This window comes from Nerophis ophidion, linkage group LG24 (assembly GCF_033978795.1).
Source record: "Nerophis ophidion isolate RoL-2023_Sa linkage group LG24, RoL_Noph_v1.0, whole genome shotgun sequence".
NCBI lineage: Eukaryota > Metazoa > Chordata > Actinopteri > Syngnathiformes > Syngnathidae > Nerophis > Nerophis ophidion.
Window position 1 is genome coordinate 37,756,124 of NC_084634.1, and position 23,034 is coordinate 37,779,157.

At 40.5% G+C, this 23,034-nt stretch overlaps 1 protein-coding gene across 1 annotated transcript in view; it reads right to left on the reverse strand.

Annotated features, from left to right (window-relative positions):
* The window catches only part of LOC133542058 (prospero homeobox protein 1-like), a 139,521-nt gene that overhangs the window by 60,011 nt on the left and 56,476 nt on the right, over positions 1-23,034 (reverse strand). Inside the window, 1 exon segment of the mRNA XM_061885875.1 lies at positions 20,487-20,681. Coding sequence (XP_061741859.1) covers positions 20,487-20,681 — 195 coding nt within the window.

Below are 23,034 nucleotides of genomic sequence, written 5' to 3' on the forward strand. Positions count from 1 at the left end.
TATATATATATATATACATACACATCCATCCATATATATATATATACATACATGTACATAGATATACATATACATATATATATATATACATATGTATATGTAAATATATATATATATATATATATATATATATGTGTATAAAACACAACAGGGAAGCAGAAGTGAGTATCAAACTTCACACAATTAACCGACGTCCCACCTCTGCTTCTCCTCGGCTGTTTGCTCGCTTTGGTGTGTTTAACGCAGAACAAGGTATGGGAAGATATCAAACTTTACAGGCAGTATAACAGGGCTACTAATCACCCCCCCCCCCCCCCCCCCCCCCCCACACACACACACACACACACAATTTTTGTGATGTTGGCAATAGCCTGCTGAGAACCAGCGTCCTCTGCAGTGGACATTTGTATGGTGGCCGACAGGGGCCACATGTACAGAAACTTTCAAAACACCAAATCTCATGCCATTCTTGTACATATCGAAAATCATGTTTTTCTATTATTTTAAAAAAACAAAAAAATTAAGGTTGGACATTCTTTTTATTCCGCTTTCATACTTTTCCATAGTTTAGCTTATTCGTGTTGTGCGTACATTCTGAATTTTAAGATTGAAATCACCTCTTGAATTATAACCCCTCCCTCCCACTTTCAGTGCTGCAAAGGGTTCTGGGTATTTGTTCTGTTGTGCTACGGTGCGGATGTTCTCCCGAAATGGGTTTGTCATTCTTGTTTGGTGTGGGTTCCACTACGTACAGCGGTGTTTTAAAAAGTCATACATTTTACTTTTTGAAACCGATACCGATAATTCCCGATATTACATTTTAAAGCATTTATCATCCGATAATATCGGCAGTCCGCTGTTATCTGACAGCTCCAGTTATGAGTGTTACGAGCTCAGTTGTGGAACCAAAAGAGCTCATAGGTTGAGATACTACTGTAGTTTTGTTGTCAACCCTTCGTCACGTCAGCCAAGATTGAAAAGCATACATATTTTTTTTTCATAAAAGGTCAATGTCCTTTTCCATTCTGCCATCATTTTCTTTTGTGGTGTTATCACAAAACAAAAATATGATGAAGTTTGCGGATTCGCTGAAGGAATTTTAACCTCCCGAGTGTGTCGTCGCCAGTGGATTCATTCTGGAATTTATGCATCCATCCATCCATCCATTTTCTACCGCTTATTCCCTTCAGGGTCGCACCCTGGACAAGTCCCCACCTCATCGCAGGGCCAACAGACAGACAGACAACATTCACACATATTCGTCAAGTAAAATGACGACCCTTTTCATAAATTTGCCCAAATTTTAAGCTTTTCTTGTAAAACTGCGACTGTTACTGATAAAAATTACAATTTATCATAACATTTCACAAATGTTCAGTTAGGGACACGCGGTAGAAAATGGATGGATGGATTGTTTTAAATTTTTTTTTAAATAAACTCAGGACTTCCCGCTGTTTGGGGACCCCTGGTCTATATTGACAATATAAAGCCCATTCATCCATTTTCTACCGCTTGTCCCGTTCGAGGTCGTGGGGGGCGCTGGAGCCTATCTCAGCTACAACCGGGCAGAAGGTGGGGTACACCCTGGACAAGTCGCCACCTCATCACAGAAAGCCAGACAACATTCACACACTAGGGACCATTTGTAACTGACAAAATAAACAAACGTCCACTGCAGAGGACGCTGATTCTCTGGAGGTTATAGCGGAAAATATACACTGAACTCGGAGTACGTCTTTGTAGTCATTCGACTTTGAAGGTTTCATTTTCGCAGCAACAGCAATAATTGCTTTTCAACACAACAGGGAAGCAGAAGTGAGTCTCTAACTTCACACACACACACCGCACACCTCACCCCGGCTTCTGCTCGGCTGCTTGCTCCCTTTGGTGGGTTTTACGCAGAATAAGGTCTGGGAAGATACCAAACTATACAGGCAGTTTAACAGGACTACTATTTTTGTTATTCTGTGTGATGTCACCATGCAGTACACATGCTGAGCACCAGCGTCCTCTGCAGTGGACATTTGTACGGTGGCCGACAAAACTTCCACAACACATCATGCAATAGAGCATGGGTGTCAAACTCTGGCCCGCGGGCCAAATTTGCCCCTTGAGGCAATATCAAATTAACATTAGAGCTGGCCCGCCACTATAACGCCGCATTCACTGCTAATACTCATACTCGTCAACCCTCCCAATTTTTCTGAGAGACTCCCGAAGTTCAGTGCCCCGCCCGAATTTCTCCCGATTTCCACCCGGACAATAATATTGGGGGCGGGCCGTAAAAGCACTGCTTTTGGCGTTCTCTACATGTCGCCATGTCCGCTTTTCCTCCATCATTAGACTCAAAAACTCCTTTGTCCCACACGCCATTAGACTGTACAACTCCTCTCTGGGACGGGGGGCGGGGGGTACTAAGATGACAGGGGATGCAAAACAATAAAAGTGCAATACGTTTTCATAACATGGTCACTACTGCCTACTTTGTCTTGTTGTATTCTTATTTTACTGTTATATTTTTATTCCCATTGTTGCTTTTTAGTTTTTATTCTTATTGTAATATTTCTCTATTTTATTTCCATTTAAACCCCATTTATTTACTTTTTACTTTTATTTAAATTGATCTCAACTCTGTACACTGCTGCTGGAATTTTAATTTTCCTAAAGGAACTCTCCTGAAGGAATCAATAAAGTACTATCTATCTATCGATCTATCTATCTATCAAAACAGCGTGCTGGCCCAATCACATAATATAGATTAGATTAGATTAGATTAGATAGTACTTTATTTATTCCGTCAGGAGAGTTCCTTCAGGAAAATTACAATTTTCAGCACAATCCCATTCAAGATCAGACAAACATTACAGGGAGACAGAACAGGATCAAACATTACAGGGAGACAGAACAGGATCGCTGACGGGTCTGCCGGCTTCCAGCGCCCCTTACAAAAAAGATGAGATACAGGTAAACAAGGGGGGAGGGGAGGGATGGGAGAAAAAAATTGAAGATTAAAATAAAATAAAAAAAATCGGTCTTAGCCTAGGCCCTGGAGTGGGGGTGCAGACTGAGGCCAAGGGAAAAAAAAAAAAAAAAAAAAAAAAAAAAAAAAAAAAAATATATATATATATATATATATATATATATATATATATATATATGCGGCTCTTACACACACACAAGTGTATGCAAGGCATACTTGGTCAACAGCCATACAGGTCACACTGAGGGTGGCCGTATAAACAACTTTAACATTGTTACAAATATACGCCACACTGTGAACCCACAGCAAACAAGAATGACAAACACATTTCGGGAGAACATCCGCACCGTAACACAACATAAAAACAACCGAACAGATACCCAGAACCCCTTGCATCACTAACGCTACAATATACACCCCCGCTACCACCAAACCCCGCCCCAACTCAAACCCGCCGCCGAAAAGAGGCATTCAATTTGTATTTTTATTTTATTTGATTTGCCATTAATATTTTTAATTATTATTATTTTAAACTCGATTTTGCATGTCACTGTAAAGTTATATAAGCCTTGCTTGTTCAATATTCAATGCAAAACTTGTTTAGGTCCCTATTTAAAGGTGAATTTGTTCAACCTCGGCCCGCAGCTTTGTTCAGTTTAAAATTCTGGCCCGCTCTGTATTTGAGTTTGACACCCCTGCAATAGAGCATTAGTTTTTTAACCTGGGTTCCATCGAACCGTAGGGGTTCGGTGAGTCGGCCTCAGGGGTTCGGCGGAGTCTCCGGCGCGGAGGTCAAGACACACCCGACTCATCGTGTAAATCAGGGGTGTCCAAAGTGCGGCCCGGGGGTCAATTTTTAACGGCCCCACGGCACATTTTAAAAATACTATGTAAAAAATTAAAACATAAAAAGTGGTATAGAGGAGCAAATGTAAAATGTAACAGGAACATTTTTGCAAAGTTTACAGTAATAACACACAGCTGCCATGCAGGCTGCTTGTTTCTTTAAAAAATAATAAGTGAATCAAAATCAATGTCATTTAAGGCTTCGATTACAAAGCATTAAATATTCCACTTCGGGATATTTTTTGAGAGGCAAATGTTGGATATTTTGTGTTTGCCATATAAAAACTGAGCAGTTTTTTTTCCAAAGAAGGGCCTAAAACGAACAAATAAAAAACATAAACTCCAAAAAAAACTTATAATTGACGAATAGATTTGAAGTTGATCTCGAGACCATTGTGTTAAAAGTAAACAGTAAAAAAAAAAAAAATGTAATTTATTTTTTAACACTTTAATCAATAGGACCCATTTGGATCAGTGTTTTGTTTTTAAGTGTCATTGCACAAAAAATAATAGTGAGTTAAAATCAATGGTGTTATGTGGTGTTGACCTTTTTACGGCTCCAATTATTATATCATCTCAAATATTCTCATTTTATTGGGTGAAAATATTGCATATTTTGTGTGTTTTCCCCCCCCATCAAAAAAACATTTTTTTCTTTTACAAAAAGAGCATACAACTTAAATCTTTAAAAACGTCATATTGACAGATAGACCTAAGGTTGATCTAGAGCAGGGGTCACCAACACGGTGCCCGCGGGCACCAGGTCGCCCGTAAGGACCAGATGAGTCGCCCGCTGGCCTGTTCTAAAGATAACTCAAATAGCAGCACTTACCAGTGAGCTGCCTCTATTTTTTACATTTTATTTATTTACTAGCAAGCTGGTCTCGCTTCTCTTGACATTTTTAATTCTAAGAGAGACAAAACTCAAATAGAATTTGAAAATCCAAGAAAATATTTTAAAGACTTGGTCTTCACTTCTTTAAATAAATTCATTTATTTTTTTACTTTGCTTCTTATAACTTTCAGAAAGACAATTTTAGAGAAAAATACAACCTTAAAAATTATTTTAGGATTTTTAAACACATATACCTTTTTACCTTTTAAATTCCTTCCTCTTCTTTCCTGACAATTTAAATCAATGTTCAAGTAAATAGATTTTTTTTTATTGTAAAGAATAATAAATACATTTTTATTTAATTCTTTATTTTAGCTTCTGATTTTAAGACAAAGAACTTTTGTGAAATATTTCTTCAAACTTATTATGATTAAAATTCAAAACAAATATTCTGGCAAATCTAGAAAATCTTTAGAATCAAATTTAAATCTTATTTCAAAGTCTTTTGAAATTATTTTAAAATTTTTGTTCTGGAAAATCTGGAAGAAATAATGATTTGTCTTTGTTAGAAATATAGCTCGGTCCAATTTGTTATATATTCTAACAAAGTGCAGATTGGATTTTAACCTATTTAAAACATGTCATTAAAATTATAAAATTAATCTTAATCAGGTAAAATTACTAATGATGTTCCATAAATTCTTTTTTTATTTTTTTCAAAAAGATTCGAATTAGATAGTATTTTTTTCCTTTTTTAATTTTAAAGAGTCGAAATTGAAGATAAACTATGTTTCAAAATTTAATTTTCATTTTTTTTCCTGTTTTCTCCTCTTTTAAACCCTTCAATTAAGTGTTTTTTTCATCATTTATTCACTACAAAAAACCTTCCGTAAAAGGAAAAAAAATGTTTGACGGAATGACAGACAGAAATACCCTTTTTTTAATACATATAAATATAGATTCATTTATTAAAGGTAAATTGAGCAAATTGGCTATTTTTGGCAATTTTTTTCAAGTGTGTATCAAACTGGTAGCCCTTCGCATTAATCAGTACCCAAGAAGTAGCTCTTGGTTTCAAAAAGGTTGGTGACCCCTGATCTAGAGATTTAAAACTTGAATAAAAAAAAAAAAATAATAATACTGAATAATGACACATTTTTAACAATTTATTTTTACCAAAACATTTTATTTTTACCAACATTGAATGACCGTGACCTTCGATCCCTCAGACGTCACTGTATCAAAAACCGACATCAATCTCTAAAGGATATCACCACATGAGCTCAGGAACAATTCAGAAAACCACTGTCACTAAATACAGTTTGTCGCTACATCTGTAAGTGCAAGTTAAAGCTCTACTATGCAAAGCGAAAGCCATTTATCAACAACATCCGGAAACGCCGCCGGCTTCTCTGGGCCCGAGATCATCTAAGATGGACTGATGCAAAGTGGAAAAGTGTTCTGTGGTCTGACGAGTCCACATTTAAAATTGTTTTTGGAAATATTCGACATTGTGTCATCCGGACCAAAGGGGAAGCGAACCATCCAGACTGTTATCGACGCAAAGTTGAAAAGCCAGCATGTGTGATGATATGGGGGTGCATTAGTGCCCAAGGCATGGGTAACTTACACATCTGTGAAGGCACCATTAATGCTGAAAGGTACATACAGGTTTTGGAACAACATATGCTGCCATCTAAGCGCCGTCTTTTTCATGGATGCCCCTGCTTATTTCAGCAAGACAATACCAAGCCACATTCAGCACGTGTTACAACAGCGTGGCTTTGTAAAAAAAGAGTTCGGGTACTTTCCTGGCCCGCCTGCAGTCCAGACATGTCTCCCATGGAAAATGTGTGGCGCATTATGAAGCATAAAATAGGACAGCGGAGACCCCGGACTGTTGAACGACTGAAGCTCTACATAAAACAAGAATGGGAAAGAATTCCACTTTCAAAGCTTCAACATTACTTTTTTCAGTTCCCAAACGTTTATTGAGTGTTGTTAAAAACAAAAAGGTGATGTAACACAGTGGTGAACATGCCCTTTCCCAACTACTTTGGCACGTGTTGCAGCCATGAAATTTCAAGTTTTATTTGCAAAAAAAAATTAAGTTTAGGAGTTTGAACATCAAATATGTTGTCTTTGTAGCATATTCAACTGAATATGGGTTGAAAAGGATTTGCAAATCATTGTATTCTGTTTACTACAACGGGGTTATAGTAACACAGATACGATTGTATATACAGCGGATACTGCAAATATCCAAAATAGTTTCTCTCGTTTTGATGAAATAACATTAGAAGGATTGTTACAACGTGTAAATGGAATAAAACAAACAACATGTTTACTTGACCCACTTCCTGGGAAACTTATCAAGGAGCTTTTTGTATTATTAGGTCCATCAGTGCTAAATATTATAAACTTATCACTTTCCTCGGGCACTGTTCCCGTTGCATTCAAAAAAGCGGTTATTCATCCTCTCCTTAAAAGACCTAACCTCGATCCAGACCTCATGGTAAACTACCGACCGGTGTCTCACCTTCCCTTTATTTCGAAAATCCTCGAAAAAATTGTTGCAGAGCAGCTAAATGAGCACTTAGCGTTTAACAATCTATGTGAAACCTTTCAATCCGGTTTCAGGGCAAATCACTCGACTGAGACAGCCCTCGCAAAACTGACTAATGATCTATTGCTAACGATGGACTCTGATGCGTCATCTATGTTGCTGCTCCTCGATCTTAGCGCTGCTTTCGATACCGTCGATCATAATATTTTATTAGAGCGTATCAAAATACGAATTGGTATTTCAGACTCAGCCCTGTCATGGTTTAACTCTTATCTTACTGATAGGATGCAGTGCGTCTCCTATAACAGTGTGACCTCGGACTATGTTAAGGTAACATGTGGAGTTCCCCAGGGTTCGGTCCTTGGCCCTATACTCTTCAGCATCTACATGCTGCCGCTAGGTGACGTCATACGCAAATACGGTATTAGCTTTCACTGTTATGCTGATGACACCCAACTTTACATGCCCCTAAAGCTGACCAACACGCCGGACTGTAGTCAGTTGGAAGCGTGTCTTAATGAAATTAAACAATGGATGTCCGCTAACTTTTTGCAACTTAATGCCAAAAAAACGGAAATGCTGATTATCGGTCCTGCTAGACACCGACCTCTATTTAATAATACAACTTTAACATTTGACAACCAAATAATAAAACAAGGTGACTCTGTAAAAAATCTGGGTATTATCTTCGACCCAACTCTCTCCTTTGAGTCACACATTAAAAGCGTTACTAAAACGGCCTTCTTTCATCTCCGTAATATCGCTAAAATTCGCTCCATTTTGTCCACTAAAGACGCCGAGATCATTATCCATGCGTTTGTTACGTCTCGTCTCGATTACTGTAACGTATTATTTTCGGGTCTCCCAATGTCTAGCATTAAAAGATTACAGTTGGTACAAAATGCGGCTGCTAGACTTTTGACAAGAACAAGAAAGTTTGATCATATTACGCCTGTACTGGCTCACCTGCACTGGCTTCCTGTGCACTTAAGATGTGACTTTAAGGTTTTACTACTTACGTATAAAATACTACACGGTTTAGCTCCAGCCTATCTTGCCGATTGTATTGTACCGTATGTCCCGGCAAGAAATCTGCGTTCAAAAGACTCCGGCTTATTAGTGATTCCTAGAGCTCAAAAAAAAGTCTGCGGGCTATAGAGCGTTTTCCGTTCGGGCTCCAGTACTCTGGAATGCCCTCCCGGTAACAGTTCGAGATGCTACCTCAGTAGAAGCATTTAAGTCTCATCTTAAAACTCATCTGTATACTCTAGCCTTTAAATAGACCTCCTTTTTAGACCAGTTGATCTGCCGCTTCTTTTCTTTCTCCTATGTCCCCCCCTCCCTTGTGGAGGGGGTCCGGTCCGATGACCATGGATGAAGTACTGGCTGTCCAGAGTCGAGACCCAGGATGGACCGCTCGTCGGGACCCAGGATGGACCGCTCGCCTGTATCGGTTGGGGACATCTCTACGCTGCTGATCCGCTCGAGATGGTTTCCTGTGGACGGGACTCTCGCTGCTGTCTTGGAGCCACTGTGGATTGAACTTTCGCAGTATCATGTTGGACCCGCTCGACATCCATTGCTTTCGGTCCCCTAGAGGGGGGGGGTTGCCCACATCTGAGGTCCTCTCCAAGGTTTCTCATAGTCAGCATTGTCGCTGGCGTCCCACTGAATGTGAATTCTCCCTGCCCACTGGGTGTGAGTTTTCCTTGCCCTTTTGTGGGTTCTTCCGAGGATGTTGTAGTCGTAATGATTTGTGCAGTCCTTTGAGACATTTGTGATTTGGGGCTATATAAATAAACATTGATTGATTGATTGATTGATTGATATTTACATCTAACACAATTTCCCAACTCATATGGAAACGGGGTTTGTACTTCTTTATCTCTTTTTTTTCCCAACCAAAAATGCTTTGCTCTGATTAGAAAAAAACGTTCACAAAAAAAAAAAAGGTGGAGAACCACTGCTTTAGAGGACGCGAGATGGATGTCGGAAAGTGTTTGTGTGTGCGTTGTGGTGCGCGTACATAAAAAAAAAAAAAAAAAAGAGCCCCGGTGGACAAATAACACACAGAGAGAAACGGACGAGGGGAAAGAAAAAGGAGTGCAGCACTTCAAGTGTGAGCTCGGCAAAAACTCCCACTGCTCACAAGGGCACTTCTATCCTGTACGTCATCTCTCTCTTCTTTCTCCCCTGACTCCCTCCATCCCTCCCTCCCTCTTCTATGCTTTTTCTTTTGTCTCTCTCTCACCCTCCATACCCTATCTATCCATCTCCTGCTTTCCCCCCCCATGCTCTCACTAAAACAGTAGGACGCTTAACCTTGATAACAGTGAAATCCCCCCCCTCAAAGTGACACACACACACACACACACGGGGGGAGAAATGCTTTGCCAGCACGCTCGGCCCGATCCAAGGGACGGCTGTACCCTTCGAGGTGAACAGGACACTGCTGGGAAATGCAGCAACAACAAAACACACACGGTCACTCTTGCGGAGACTTGCTGTAACAAATACACGTGCGAACCGCCCGCCGGCTCCTTCCTTACGACCAGCTGACACCGAGAAGGGAAACGGCCTCCGCACGAAGGTGGCAAAAAAAAAGGAGAAGTGTGCACGGTAAAAAAATAAAACCCACCAAAAGGTGAAGTTACCTGCTGACGACTTACATCAGGGGTGTCAAACTCAAATACAGAGTGGGCCAAAATTTTACACTGAACAAAGCCGCGGGCCAAGGTTGAACAAATTAACCTTTTAATAGGGACCCAAACAAGTTTTGCATTGAATATTGAACAAGCGAGACTTATATAAATAAATAAATAAATGGGCTGTCCTTTGTCACCGATTCTGTTCATAACTTTTATGGACAGAATTTCTAGGTGGAGTCAAGGTGTTGAGGGGTTCCGGTTTGGTGACCGCAGGATTAGGTCTCTGCTTTTTGCAGATGATGTGGTCCTGACGGCTTCATCTGGCCGGGATCTTCAGCTCTCGCTGGATCGGTTCGCAGCCGAGTGTGAAGCGACCGGAATGAGAATCAGCACCTCCAAGTCAGAGTCCATGGTTCTCGCCCGGAAAAGGGTGAAGTGCCATCTCCGGGTTGGGGAGGAGACCCTGCCCTTGTGGAGGAGTTCAAGTACCCAGGAGTCTTGTTCACGAGTGGGGGAAGAGTGGATCGTGAGATCGACAGGCGTTTCGGTGCGGCGTCTTCAGTAATGCGGACGTTGTATCGATCCGTTGTGGTGAAGAAGGAGCTGAGCCGGAAGGCAAAGCTCTCAATTTATCGGTCGATCTACGTTCCCATCCTTACCTATGGTCATGAGCTTTGGGTCATGACCGAAAGGATAAGATCACGGGTACAAGCGGCCGAAATGAGTTTCCTCCGCCGTGTGGCGGGGCTCTCCCTTAGAGATAGGGTGAGAAGCTCTGCCATCCGGGAGGAACTCAAAGTAAAGCCGCTGCTCCTTCACATCGAGAGGAGCCAGATGAGGTGGTTCGGGCATCTGGTCAGGATGCCACCCGAACGCCTCCCTAGGGATATGTTTAGGGCACGTCCAGCTGATAGGAGGCCACGGGGAAGACCCAGGACACGTTGGGAAGACTATGTCTCCCGGCTGGCCTGGGAACGCCTCGGGATCCCCCGGGAAGAGCTAGACGAAGTGGCTGGAGATAGGGAAGTCTGGGCTTCCCTGCTTAGGCTGCTGCCCCCGCGACCCGACCTCGGATAAGCGGAAGATGATGGATGGATGGATGGACTTGTATAGCGCTTTTCTACCTTCAAGGTACTCAAAGCGCTTTGACACTACTTCCACATTTACCCATTCACACACACATTCACACACTGATGGAGGGAGCTGCCATGCAAGGCGCCAACCAGCACCCATCAGGAGCAAGGGTGAAGTGTCTTGCTCAGGACACAACGGACGTGACGAGGTCGGTACTAGGTGGGATTTGAACCAGGGACCCTCGGGTTGCGCACGGCCACGCCGTCCCTTATGTTCCAGTTTTGCTCACACTTTTATTAATTTGATAAATGTAATGGGAATTAATTTGCCAGTTTTTTATTACAAATACACTGTATTTAAAAATGGAAGTGATAAGTGCTCATTTAGTAAAACAAACAAACAAACAAAAAAAATGCATCAATATATAAAAATTAAAGTTGCATCAATAATCTATTTCTAATCAAATCGTAATCGAATCGTGAGGTGGCCAAAGATTCCCACCTCTAGTATCCTTTAAATCAGAGGTGTTCAATTCTTATGGGTGCCATCAGAGGGCCTCTTGTAAAAGTAGAAGTAAATAAATATTGATCGATGATGTTTTTACACTTTTGTACTTAATTGACGCACAATAGTTCCAAGCTTTCCCAGGCCACATAAATCAATGTGGCAGCAACACTAGATTTTAAAATGGTGCCACTGCTTTAATAGTCAGGAGAAAAAAAACATGTCAGCAAAACAACATATGACTTTATAGTGACATGCAAATTTCAGTTTCAAATAATACTAATAATTTAAAAATAGCAATGACATATCAAATCAAATTTAAGTAGAAATTGAATGCCTCTTTTCTATTTGCAGCCTTCTCAGGTAAATATCAAAATAAACTTTTCCCACAGGCTAATAATACATTTTTATATTGTAGCGTCCATGAAAAGGTAGTGCTGCAAGGGGGTTCTGTGTATTTGTTCTGTTGTGTTTATGTTGTGTTACGGTGCGGATGTTCTCCCAAAATTTGCTTGTCATTCTCGTTTCGTGTTGGTTCACAGTGTGGCGCATGTTTGTAACAGTCTTGTCAATTGTGAATTATATTTATATAGCGCTTTTCTCAAAGTGACTCGAAGCGCTTTACATAGTGAAACCCAATATCTAAGTTACATTTAAAGCAGTGTGGGTGGCACTGGGAGCAGGTGGGTAAAGTGTCTTACCCAAGGACACAACGGCGGTGACTAGGATGGCGGAAGCGGGAATCGAACCTGCAACCCTCAAGTTGCTGGCACGGCCACTCTACCAACCGAGCTATACCGCCCGTTTAGTGTTGGTTCACAGTGTGGCGCATGTTTGTAACAGTCTTAAAGTTGTTTATACGGCCACCCTCAGTGTGACCTGTATGGGTGTTGACCAAGCTTGCATTGCATTAGCGTGTGTGTGTGTGTGTAAAAGCCACATATATCACGTGACTAGGGCGGCACGCTGTTTCTACGTAGGAAAAGTGGACGTGACGAAAGGTATTAGAGGACGCTTGAGGCACGCCCCCAATATAGTTGTTCAGGTGGGAATCGGGAGACATTTGGGAGAATGGTTGCCCCCCTGTGATTTTCGTGAGGGGCACTGAAATTTGGGAGTCTCCTTGGAAAATCGGGGGGTGGGGGGGTTAGCAAGTATGAAATTAGCGGTGAATGCGGTGTTACAGCGACACCGACGCTGTATAACACCGGCGAGCCAGCTCTAATGCTAATTTGATGTTGCCTCAAGGGCCAAATGAAAATACACGGCGGGCCAGAGTTTGACACCCATGGCTTACAGTAAACTGCAAGACTCGCACGCGGGAGTTTGAACGGGGACGGGGAAGTCAAAAAAGTCACCAAACGCACAAAGACAGTGAAACAAAGAGGAGGAAGAGGCTCGGCAAACAAGTCGGTCAAATGTTCTTCCTCATTTCGTGAGACTTGGTGCTCGTAGTTTAAAAAAAACAAACACTGCGGTGTTTGACAGTAGAAAGTGAGAGTTAATACACTGCAAAAACTGAAATCTAAATATAAACGGAATACAATGATTTGCAAATCCTTTTCAACCCATATTCAGTTGAATATGCTACAAAGACAACATATTTGATGTTCAAACTCATAAACTTTATTTTTTTTTGCAAATAATAATTAACTTAGAACAGGCCAGCGGGCGACTCATCTGGTCTTTTAGCCTTGATTCCAGCAAAGTGTTACATTTGGTGTTGGTGGTCACGTGTACTTTATAGTCTAGATCAGACCTGGGCAAATTAAGGCCCGGGGGCCAAATGCCGACCGTTAAGCTTTTCAATCTGGCCCGCCGGACATTCCCAAATCATTTTTTTAGATCTTTAGGATCGAAACTGTAGCTGCCGTTATGATGTGCACTCATGTTTTCTAATGACCGGAAGTCTCCAACTATACTAAGTACAAACCCCATTTCCATATGAGTTGGGAAACTGTTAGATGTAAATATAAACAGAATACAATGATTTGCAAATCCTTTTCAACCCATATTCAGTTGAATATGCTACAAAGACAACATATTTGATGTTCAAACTCATAAACTATTTTTTTTTGCAAATAATAATTAACTTAGAATTTCATGGCTGCAACACGTGCCAAAGTAGTTGGGAAAGGGCATGTTCACCACTGTGTTACATCACCTTTTCTTTTAACAACACTCAATAAACGTTTGGGAACTGAGGAAACTCATTGTTGAAGCTTTGAAAGTGGAATTCTTTCCCATTCTTGTTTTATGTAGAGCTCTGTGCTGTTTGGCGTAACGTAAGCGGGATACTTTGTGACATTTGCGCAGAAATGGCTTTCTTCTGGCGACTCGACCATGCGGCCCATTTTTCCTCAGGCGCCTCCTTATTGTGCATCTTGAAACAGCCACAAATTTTCAGAGAGTCCTGTGTTTCAGCTGAAGTTATTTGTGGATTTTTGTTTGCATCTCGCACAATTTTCCTGGCAGTTGTGGCTGAAATCTTTGCCGGTCTAACTGAATCTTTTGTCATTTTGGTTTAAAAAGACTGATCACAGTTGTTTGCCAATAAATAGCTTCACACCACCACTAAGCATGAGTGGAAGAAACGTTTTTGTGTTATCATTCATATTCTCTGAAGAATGGGCCAAGAAATCATAATTTCTCCCAGGGTATGTAAACTTATGAGCACAACTGTACATACAAAGTAAATATAAAATATTTATAATCAATTCTATTGAGACACTGTGACATAATTTAAAGGGGATACGGCATCTGGATAATGACATTTTTCTGGTTGGGGTTTTATAAAAACGTGGTTTACCCCCCACCAAAATCCATCCATCCATTTTCTACCGTTTCTCCCTTTCAAGGTGACGGGGGATGCTGGGGCTTAATTTTACGGTAAAAAACTCTGAGTCGGCGGAATTTAACCGTAAAATCTATTGTCAATTTTACAGTCTACAATTGGATTGACCATTTGTTTTGAAATCATGAGTCAAGCAGATATTTAAGTACAGTCCATCCATTTTTTTACCGCCTGTCCCTTTTGGGGTCGTGGAGGGTGTTGGAGCCTATCTCAGCTGCGTTCGGGCAGAAGGCGGGGCACATCCTGGACAAGTCGCCACCTCGTCATAGGGCCAACTCAGGTAGACGGACAACCATTCCCACTCACAACCAGAGGTGGGTAGAGTAGCCAAAAACTGTACTCAAGTAAGAGTACTGTTACTTTAGAGATTTATTTCTCAAGTAAAAGTAGGGAGTAGTCACCCAAATATTTACTTGAGTAAAAGTAAAAAGTATGTTGTGAAAAAACTACTCAAGTACTGAGTAACTGATGAGTAACCTGATTACGGCAACAAATAATGCACAAAAACATAAAAATAGCAACAAGCAAATTCATAGCCAGGAATATCTCTTAAGCAATTAAAAAATAATATATATTAAATAATAATACATTAAAATAAAATAAAAAAGGCAAATTGACCCACAATAACTTAACAGCACCATAGGCTCAGTAGGCATTTATTGATTGATTGATAAATGGTAACCCCGCAATAAGTTTTTCAACGTCAATCAATCATTTAATAAATGACCAAGTTGAGGTGATCTACCTCATATATACATACACACACATATCATATACATACACACACATATCATATATATTAATATGTCCGGGGTGTACACCGCCTTCCGCCCGATTGTAGCTGAGATAGGTGCCAGCGCCCTCCGCGGCCTCAAAAGGGAATAAGCGGTAGGAAATGGATGGATATATACTGTATATATATATATACATACAGAGTGTGTAATTAATGTTTATTTTTGCCGTTTTAGTTGACATGTTAAAGGTGTTTTAATGAATATACATGCAAGTTTAACATATAGATTCCTATCTTTCACGAAGACAAGAATATAAGTTGGTGTATTACCTGATTCTGATGACTTGCATTGATTGGAATCAGACAGTATAGTGCTGATAATGTCCACTTTTTCAAATGGAGGAGAAAAAAAGTTCCTCTTTTCCGTCTAATACCACATGAAACTCGTTGGTTTTTAACATCTTATTTGTCCAGCTTCTATATTCGTTTTTATACACTTTATAATAAATACATTGCCGACACAATCCGTAGTTTGCTATCTTATTTGCACTGGCTTTCGGAGACTCTTATTTTGTTAGCGCAGGCGCGATGGAGCGGCGCTTTTATTTTGAAGACAGGAACTGTGTGATCGGTCTTTAGGCTTTTAACGGGAAGTACGGTTGAAATAAAAAGTGTATTTTTTCCTTTAGATCGCACAGTACAGTACATATTCCGTACAATTGACCACAAAATGCTAACACACCAATAAGTTTTTCAACTTGTTTAAGTCGGATTCGACGTGTGACGGTCATGTGACTGCCTGGTTTTGTTTGATTGGCCCAATGTCACCAGTGACTGCATTTGATTGGTGAAACGCAGGCATGCGTAGATCCTACTTTGAAAAAACCAAAACAAACATTAATAGATCGATAAAAAAAGTAGCGAGTAGCGAGCTGATTGTTGATAAATGGAGCAGAGTAAAAGTAGCGTTCCTTCTCTATAAATATACTCAAGTAAAAGTAAAAGTATGTTGCATAAAAACTACTCGTAGAAGTACAGTTTATCCCAAAAGTTACTCAGGTAGATGTAACGGAGTAAATGTAGCGCGTTACTACCCACCTCTGCTCACAACTCACGTTTACACGCAGGGTTATGCAGTAGATTATTCCAGAATATACACCAATGCTAACTCAGGGTACACATGTATAAAGTCTTTACTTATTTTATAGTTTTGCAAGACTGATTACAAAGGTGAGGTGCACAAGAAGAACCGACCCACCTTATACACTGCAAAAAGTGAAATCTAAGTAAAATTAAATATCTCAAATAAGGGTGAAATCTGCTTATTTTCTGTCTGATAAGATCATTCTTCTCACTAAGCAGATTTGATGTTTTACTTGTTTTAAGGGTTTTGGTCCTAAATGATGTCAGTAAGATATTACAGATTGTTGCTGAGATTTTAAGACCTATATTGTGTAAAATGCTTGAAACTAGAATATCAAGTGTTGCAAAGCTGTGTCATCAACACTCACAAGTACAAAACTACTTTTTTAAAGTCATAATTTCTTATTTCAAGCATGAAAAAAAATCATGATGTCAAGATAATGGCATTAGCATTTACTTCAATGGTGTCAAACACACGGCCCGAGGGCCGGGTCAGACCCTGGAACAGGTTTTATCCGGCCCACGGGATGAGTTTGCCAAGTATAAAAATGTATCCGAAATTTTTGAATGAAAGAAACAGCTGTTCTAAATGTGTCCACTAAATGGTCTTTGTATCTTTGTAGATGATGCTACATATGTACAAAATAAACCACGTGATGTTAAGTACATCGGTCGAGGAAAATGATCAAACTACATAAAAAACATACTGTAATTTGATTTTGATATATTTATTTTTATCTTGATAGATTGAAAACTATCACCAATGAGTTGACTGATGAACATTTTTACATAATTTATTCAGAAAATATAAATACCTACAAATAAAGAAAGAATACTATTAAATGTAAATATAACTCAACATTATGATTTGCACAATTTCAGAATGTGCTTGTTCTGTTTTTAAACAAAGAAAATATTCTGAAGTTGTCTTCATTTTGAAGTTATCGTGCCTTGATTTTACGAGTCAGGCCAACTAGGGAGGAGATTTTTCTCCACGTGGCCCCCCAATTAAAATGAGTTTGACACCCCTGATTTACTTCATTTGAGAATATTTTTCAACATTTTAAGCAAAAAGTTCTTTTTTTTCTACCAAGAAAAGTGCACTTGTTATTTATTAGTGAGAATATACTTATTTTAAGGTTTTTTTGGGGTTCATTGAGGTTAGCTAATTTTACTTGTTTTGGAAAGTCTTGACAAGCCGAATTTTCTTGTTTTATTGGCAGATAATTTTGCTTACTTCAAATAAAATACCCCTCATTTTTTGTATTTTGTTCTTGTTTTTGAACACAGACTTTTTGCACCTTAAACCGTGGGCCATTTTCCCTCGAAAATGACAAATGACATGAAGTTGTATCTACTGTACAAGACGGCCTCAGAATAAAGAACATTCACACTCACATTCACACACTCGGGCCAAATGTTTATAATTTTTTATTATTCATTTAAATCCACTTGGATGTCCTTTTATGCATTTTTTTACACTAATTGTCCTCATTCAGGCCACATAAGGTAAGCTGGAGCTATCTCGAACCCTCGACTGGTCGCCATCCAATCACAGCTTGGATGTTGTGGAGAGGCGGAGCCAGCAGTCCGACAGCGAGGCAGGGCACACAGTAGCCCACTGCAAGATGGCGGCGAGGAGGCGTGGACTGCGAGCAAGCAGCAAGGCGGTGCGCGCCGGAATCAACCCCGCAAATATTATCAGGTACATGGATCGCCCAGCTGGGCACAATTTAAATCTCCTCTCGCACTGTGTAAAAGGGCAGCGGCCTTAAACGCCGCGGGAAGATACGGAGAGAAGGAGCCTGAAGGAAGACGACGCATGCAGCCGAAAAGCGGGAGGGAGAGACGCGAGCAGAAAAACGGGAAGACTGCAAAGAAAACCGGCAAGAGACTTACTTATTGCAAAATAAAAGAAATCTACACCTGCTCGACAGAATGTAATTCCTTGGAGGTCCTGAGAACCCGCACGACGACGGCGCGAGACCGTCACAGATGTCTTATAAAAGAAGGATAAAATATTTGTAATAAATCCTATTAAGATATTGTGACATCATTTAAAGGGGATACGGCATCTGGATAATGATGTTTTTCTTGTTTGGGTTTTCTAAAAACGTGGTTTACCAAAGGTCTACCCAAAATATGTTTCTTAAAATACTGTATCCTAGAGCTGGGGGATATATCAATATACTCGATATATCGCGAGTATCGTCTCTGTGCGATATAGATAATGACTACATGGTGATATTGGAGTATACGTTCTCACGCAGTTGCTTTTAGCTCCGGGCATTACACTACAGGCTCTTCTCACTCTTTCTTGTCTCTCCTTCTCACAGACAGCAAGCGCACCTTCTTACATACGTCACATACTGTCTTACATACGTCACATACTGTCTTACATACGTCACATACTGTCTTACATACGTCACATACTGTCTTTCATACGTCACATACTGTCTTACATACGTCACATACTGTCTTACATACGTCACATACTGTCTTACATACGTCACATACTGTCTTACATACGTCACATACTGTCTTACATACGTCACATACTGTCTTACATACGTCACATACTGTCTTACATACGTCACATACTGTCTTACATACGTCACATACGTAGCAGAGAGGTAGCAGCATGGGTAACAGCTGTGGTGCGAGTGGTAATACGAGAGAAAGAAGGTGCAAATCTGGTAAAAAAATTAAGGAGGAATGAATTCCCAAGAAAAAACAGCAGGGGGTCCATTGTCTGGCGGTGGTTTGGCTTCAAGCGGGAAAATGTCGAACAGACAACCGTAATATTTCAAGCGTGGGGCAAAAGCGTTGCTACAAAAAGTAGCATTACTGCTAATATGTAGCATCATTTGAAAAGTCACCTGCTAATGCAGTGGTTCTTAACCAGGGTTCGGTGAGTCGGCCTCAGGGGTTCGGTGGAGCCTCCAACCAAGCCACACCCGACTCATCGTGTACATAAAACTTCTCCCTATCGGCAGCAGAAGCCAAACTGATTTGCAGGTGTGTAATTTGTTATGAGTTCATGCACTGTGTTGGTTTTGTTCTTTGAACAAGGTGATGTTCATGCACGCTTGTGCACCAGTAAAAGATCATATAACTTTGTCTTGAATTGGAAAAACATTTATTTTTTCACTAAAGAAGGGTTCGGTGGATGCGCGTATGAAACTCGTGGGGTTCAGTACCTCCAACAAGGTTAAGAACCACTGTGCTAGAGGATGAAGAGTGCGTACTCTGCATGTCAACATCTCCATTCGGTGCCACACCAACAAAATGCCGAGGCAACCATTTCCACATCAACACCGTATGAAAAAAATAGTCAACAACAGAAGGACATAATGTCCGCAGGAATCTACCACACAGCGATTTGATTTCCTATTATGCAGCTCATTTTTATTTGACACTTATTGAAATATCTTGTGTGACATCATGCACAAAAGTGCACTTTATTTGTTTTAAACTAATGTAGTGGCGTTCTGTACAAAAAGTGCACTTTATATAAACCGGTATAGCTCGGTTGGTAGAGCGGCCGAGCCAGCAACTTGAGCGTTGCAGGTTCGATCCCCGCTTCCGCCATCTTAGTCCCTGCCGTTGTGTCCTTGGGCAAGACACTTTACCCACCTGCTCCCAGTGCCACCCACACTGGTTTGAATGTAAAATTTAGATATTGGGTTTCACTATGTAAAGCGCTTTGAGTCACTGGAGAAAAAGCGCTATATAAATATAATTCACCTCACTTTAATTGAGTGTTGTTTTGATGTCATCTTAGTGACATCATGCACAAAAGTGCACTTTATTTGTTTTAAACTATTGTAGTGGCGTACTGTACAAAAAGTGCACTTTAATTGAGTGTTGTTTTGATATGTCATCTTAATGACATCATGCACAAAAGTGCACTCATAGCTTGTTTTAAAATGTCTCTGACAATCTTGCACTTTCTGTTTTGGAAATGACATGAATGTTTGTGCCACTGCTTAATAACTGTTTAATAAATACACTTTTAGTTGTGATTTCCCTCTCTGCATGAAAGTTTAAAAGTAGCATATATTAATGCAGTATGAAGAAGAATGTTTGAATGTAGACACATAGAATCATCATACTGCTGTGATTATATGTGTCAAGTGTTCATTCAAGGCTAAGGCAAAATATCCAGATATATATGGTGTATCGTGACATGGCCTAGAAATATTGAGATATTATCCTGTAAAATTGGCATCAATGTCCTGCCCCGTCACACACAATTAATTAAACTGGCTTACTTTCTGCTGAAAACGCGGGGCGTGCTTACCTCAAAGTCGTTGGCCTTGTTGTAGTGCATGTTGAGGGCTCGGAAGAGCTCGCAGTCGCGGCTCACGCTCAGCTCCTCCACGCCCGCCACGCCGTCGTTGATGGACTGCCGGGCGAACTTCTCCATCTGGATGTAGTAAAACTCCCGGAAGTTGCTGAACCACTTGATGAGTTGGGAGGTGATGCAGCGGTTGAACTGGAGACAAGAGCGCAGGCGGGAGGAAGGTTAATGTTGGGAAATCTACAGGATGTTTGCTATATAGTGAACGGAACAAAGCAATGGGATTGATTGATTGATTGAGACTTTTATTTAGTAGATTGCACAGTATCAATCAATCAATGTTTACTTATATAGCCCTAAATCACCAGTGTCTCAAAGGGCTGCACAAGTCACAACCACATCCTCGGGTCATATCCCACATCAGGGCAAGGTTAAACTCAACCCAGTGGGATGACAATGAGAAACCTTGGAGGGGACCCCAGATGTGGAGAACCCCCGGGCGACCAGTGCAGTGGACGTTGAGTGGATTTAGCATAGTATTGTGAGAGTCCAGTCCATAGTGGATCTAACATAATAGCGTGAGAGTCCAGTCCATAGTGGATCTAACATAATAGTGAGAGTCCAGTCCATAGTGGATCTAACATAATAGTGAGAGTTCAGTCCATAGTGGATCTAACATAATAGTGTGAGAGTCCAGTCCATAGTGGATCTAACATAATAGTGAGAGTCCAGTCCATAGTGGATCTAACATAATAGTGAGAGTCCAGTCCATAGTGGATCTAACATAATAGTGAGAGTCCAGTCCATAGTGGATCTAGCATAATAGTGAGAGTCCAGTCCATAGTGTATCTAACATAATAGTGAGAGTCCAGTCCATAGTAGATCCAACATAATAGTGAGAGTCCAGTCCATAGTGGATCTAACATAATAGTGAGAGTCCAGTCCATAATGGATCTAACATAATAGTGAGAGTCCAGTCCATAGTGGATCTAACATAATAGTGAGAGTCCAGTCCATAGTGGATCCAACATAATAGTGAGAGTCCAGTCCATAGTGGATCTAACATAATAGTGAGAGTCCAGTCCATAGTGGATCTAACATAATAGTGAGAGTCCAGTCCATAGTGGATCTAACATAATAGTGAGAGTCCAGTCCATAGTGGATCTAACATAATAGTGAGAGTCCAGTCCATAGTGGATCTAACATAATAGTGAGAGTCCAGTCCATAGTGTATCTTACATAATAGTGAGAGTCCAGTCCATAGTGGATCCAACATAATAGTGAGAGTCCAGTCCATAGTGTATCTTACATAATAGTGAGAGTCCAGTCCATAGTGGATCTAGCATAATAGGTTGAGAGTCCAGTCCATAGTGGATCTAACATAATAGTGAGAGTCCAGTCCATAGTGGATCTAACATAATAGTGAGAGTCCAGTCCGTAGTGGATCTAACATAATAGTGAGAGTCCAGTCCGTAGTGGATCTAACATAATAGTGAGAGTCTAGTCCATAGTGGATCCAACATAATAGTGAGAGTCCAGTCCATAGTGTATCTTACATAATAGTGGGAGTCCAGTCCATAGTGGATCTAACATAAAAGTGAGAGTCCAGGCCGTAGTGGATCTAACAAAATAGTGAGAGTCCAGTCCATAGTGGATCTAACAAAATAGTGAGAGTCCAGTCCATAGTGGATCTAACATAATAGTGAGAGTCCAGTCCATAGTAGATCTAACATAATAGCGTGAGAGTACAGGCCATAGTGGATCTAGCATAATAGGTTGAGAGTCCAGTCCATAGTGGATCTAGCATAATAGGTTGAGAGTCCAGTCCATAGTGGATCCAACATAATAGTGAGAGTCCAGTCCATAGTGTATCTTACATAATAGTGAGAGTCCAGTCCATATTGGATCTAACATAATAGTGGGAGTCCAGTCCATAGTGGATCTAACATAATAGTGAGAGTCCAGGCCATAGTGGATCTAACATAATAGTGTGAGTCCAGTCCATAGTGGATCCAACATAATAGTGAGAGTCCAGTCCATAGTGGATCTAACATAATAGTGAGAGTCCAGTCCATAGTGGATCTAACATAATAGTGAGAGTCCAGTCCATCGTGGATCTAACATAATAGTGAGAGTCCAGTCCATAGTGGATCTAACATAATAGTGAGAGTCCAGGCCATAGTGGATCTAACATAATAGTGTGAGTCCAGTCCATAGTGGATCCAACATAATAGTGAGAGTCCAGTCCATAGTGGATCTAACATAATAGTGAGAGTCCAGTCCATAGTGGATCTAACATAATAGTGAGAGTCCAGTCCATAGTGGATCCAACATAATAGTGTGAGTCCAGTCCATAGTGGATCCAACATAATAGTGAGAGTCCAGTCCATAGTGGATCTAACATAATAGTGAGAGTCCAGGCCATAGTGGATCTAACATAATAGTGTGAGTCCAGTCCATAGTGGATCCAACATAATAGTGTGAGTCCAGTCCATAGTGGATCCAACATAATAGTGAGAGTCCAGTCCATAGTGGATCTAACATAATA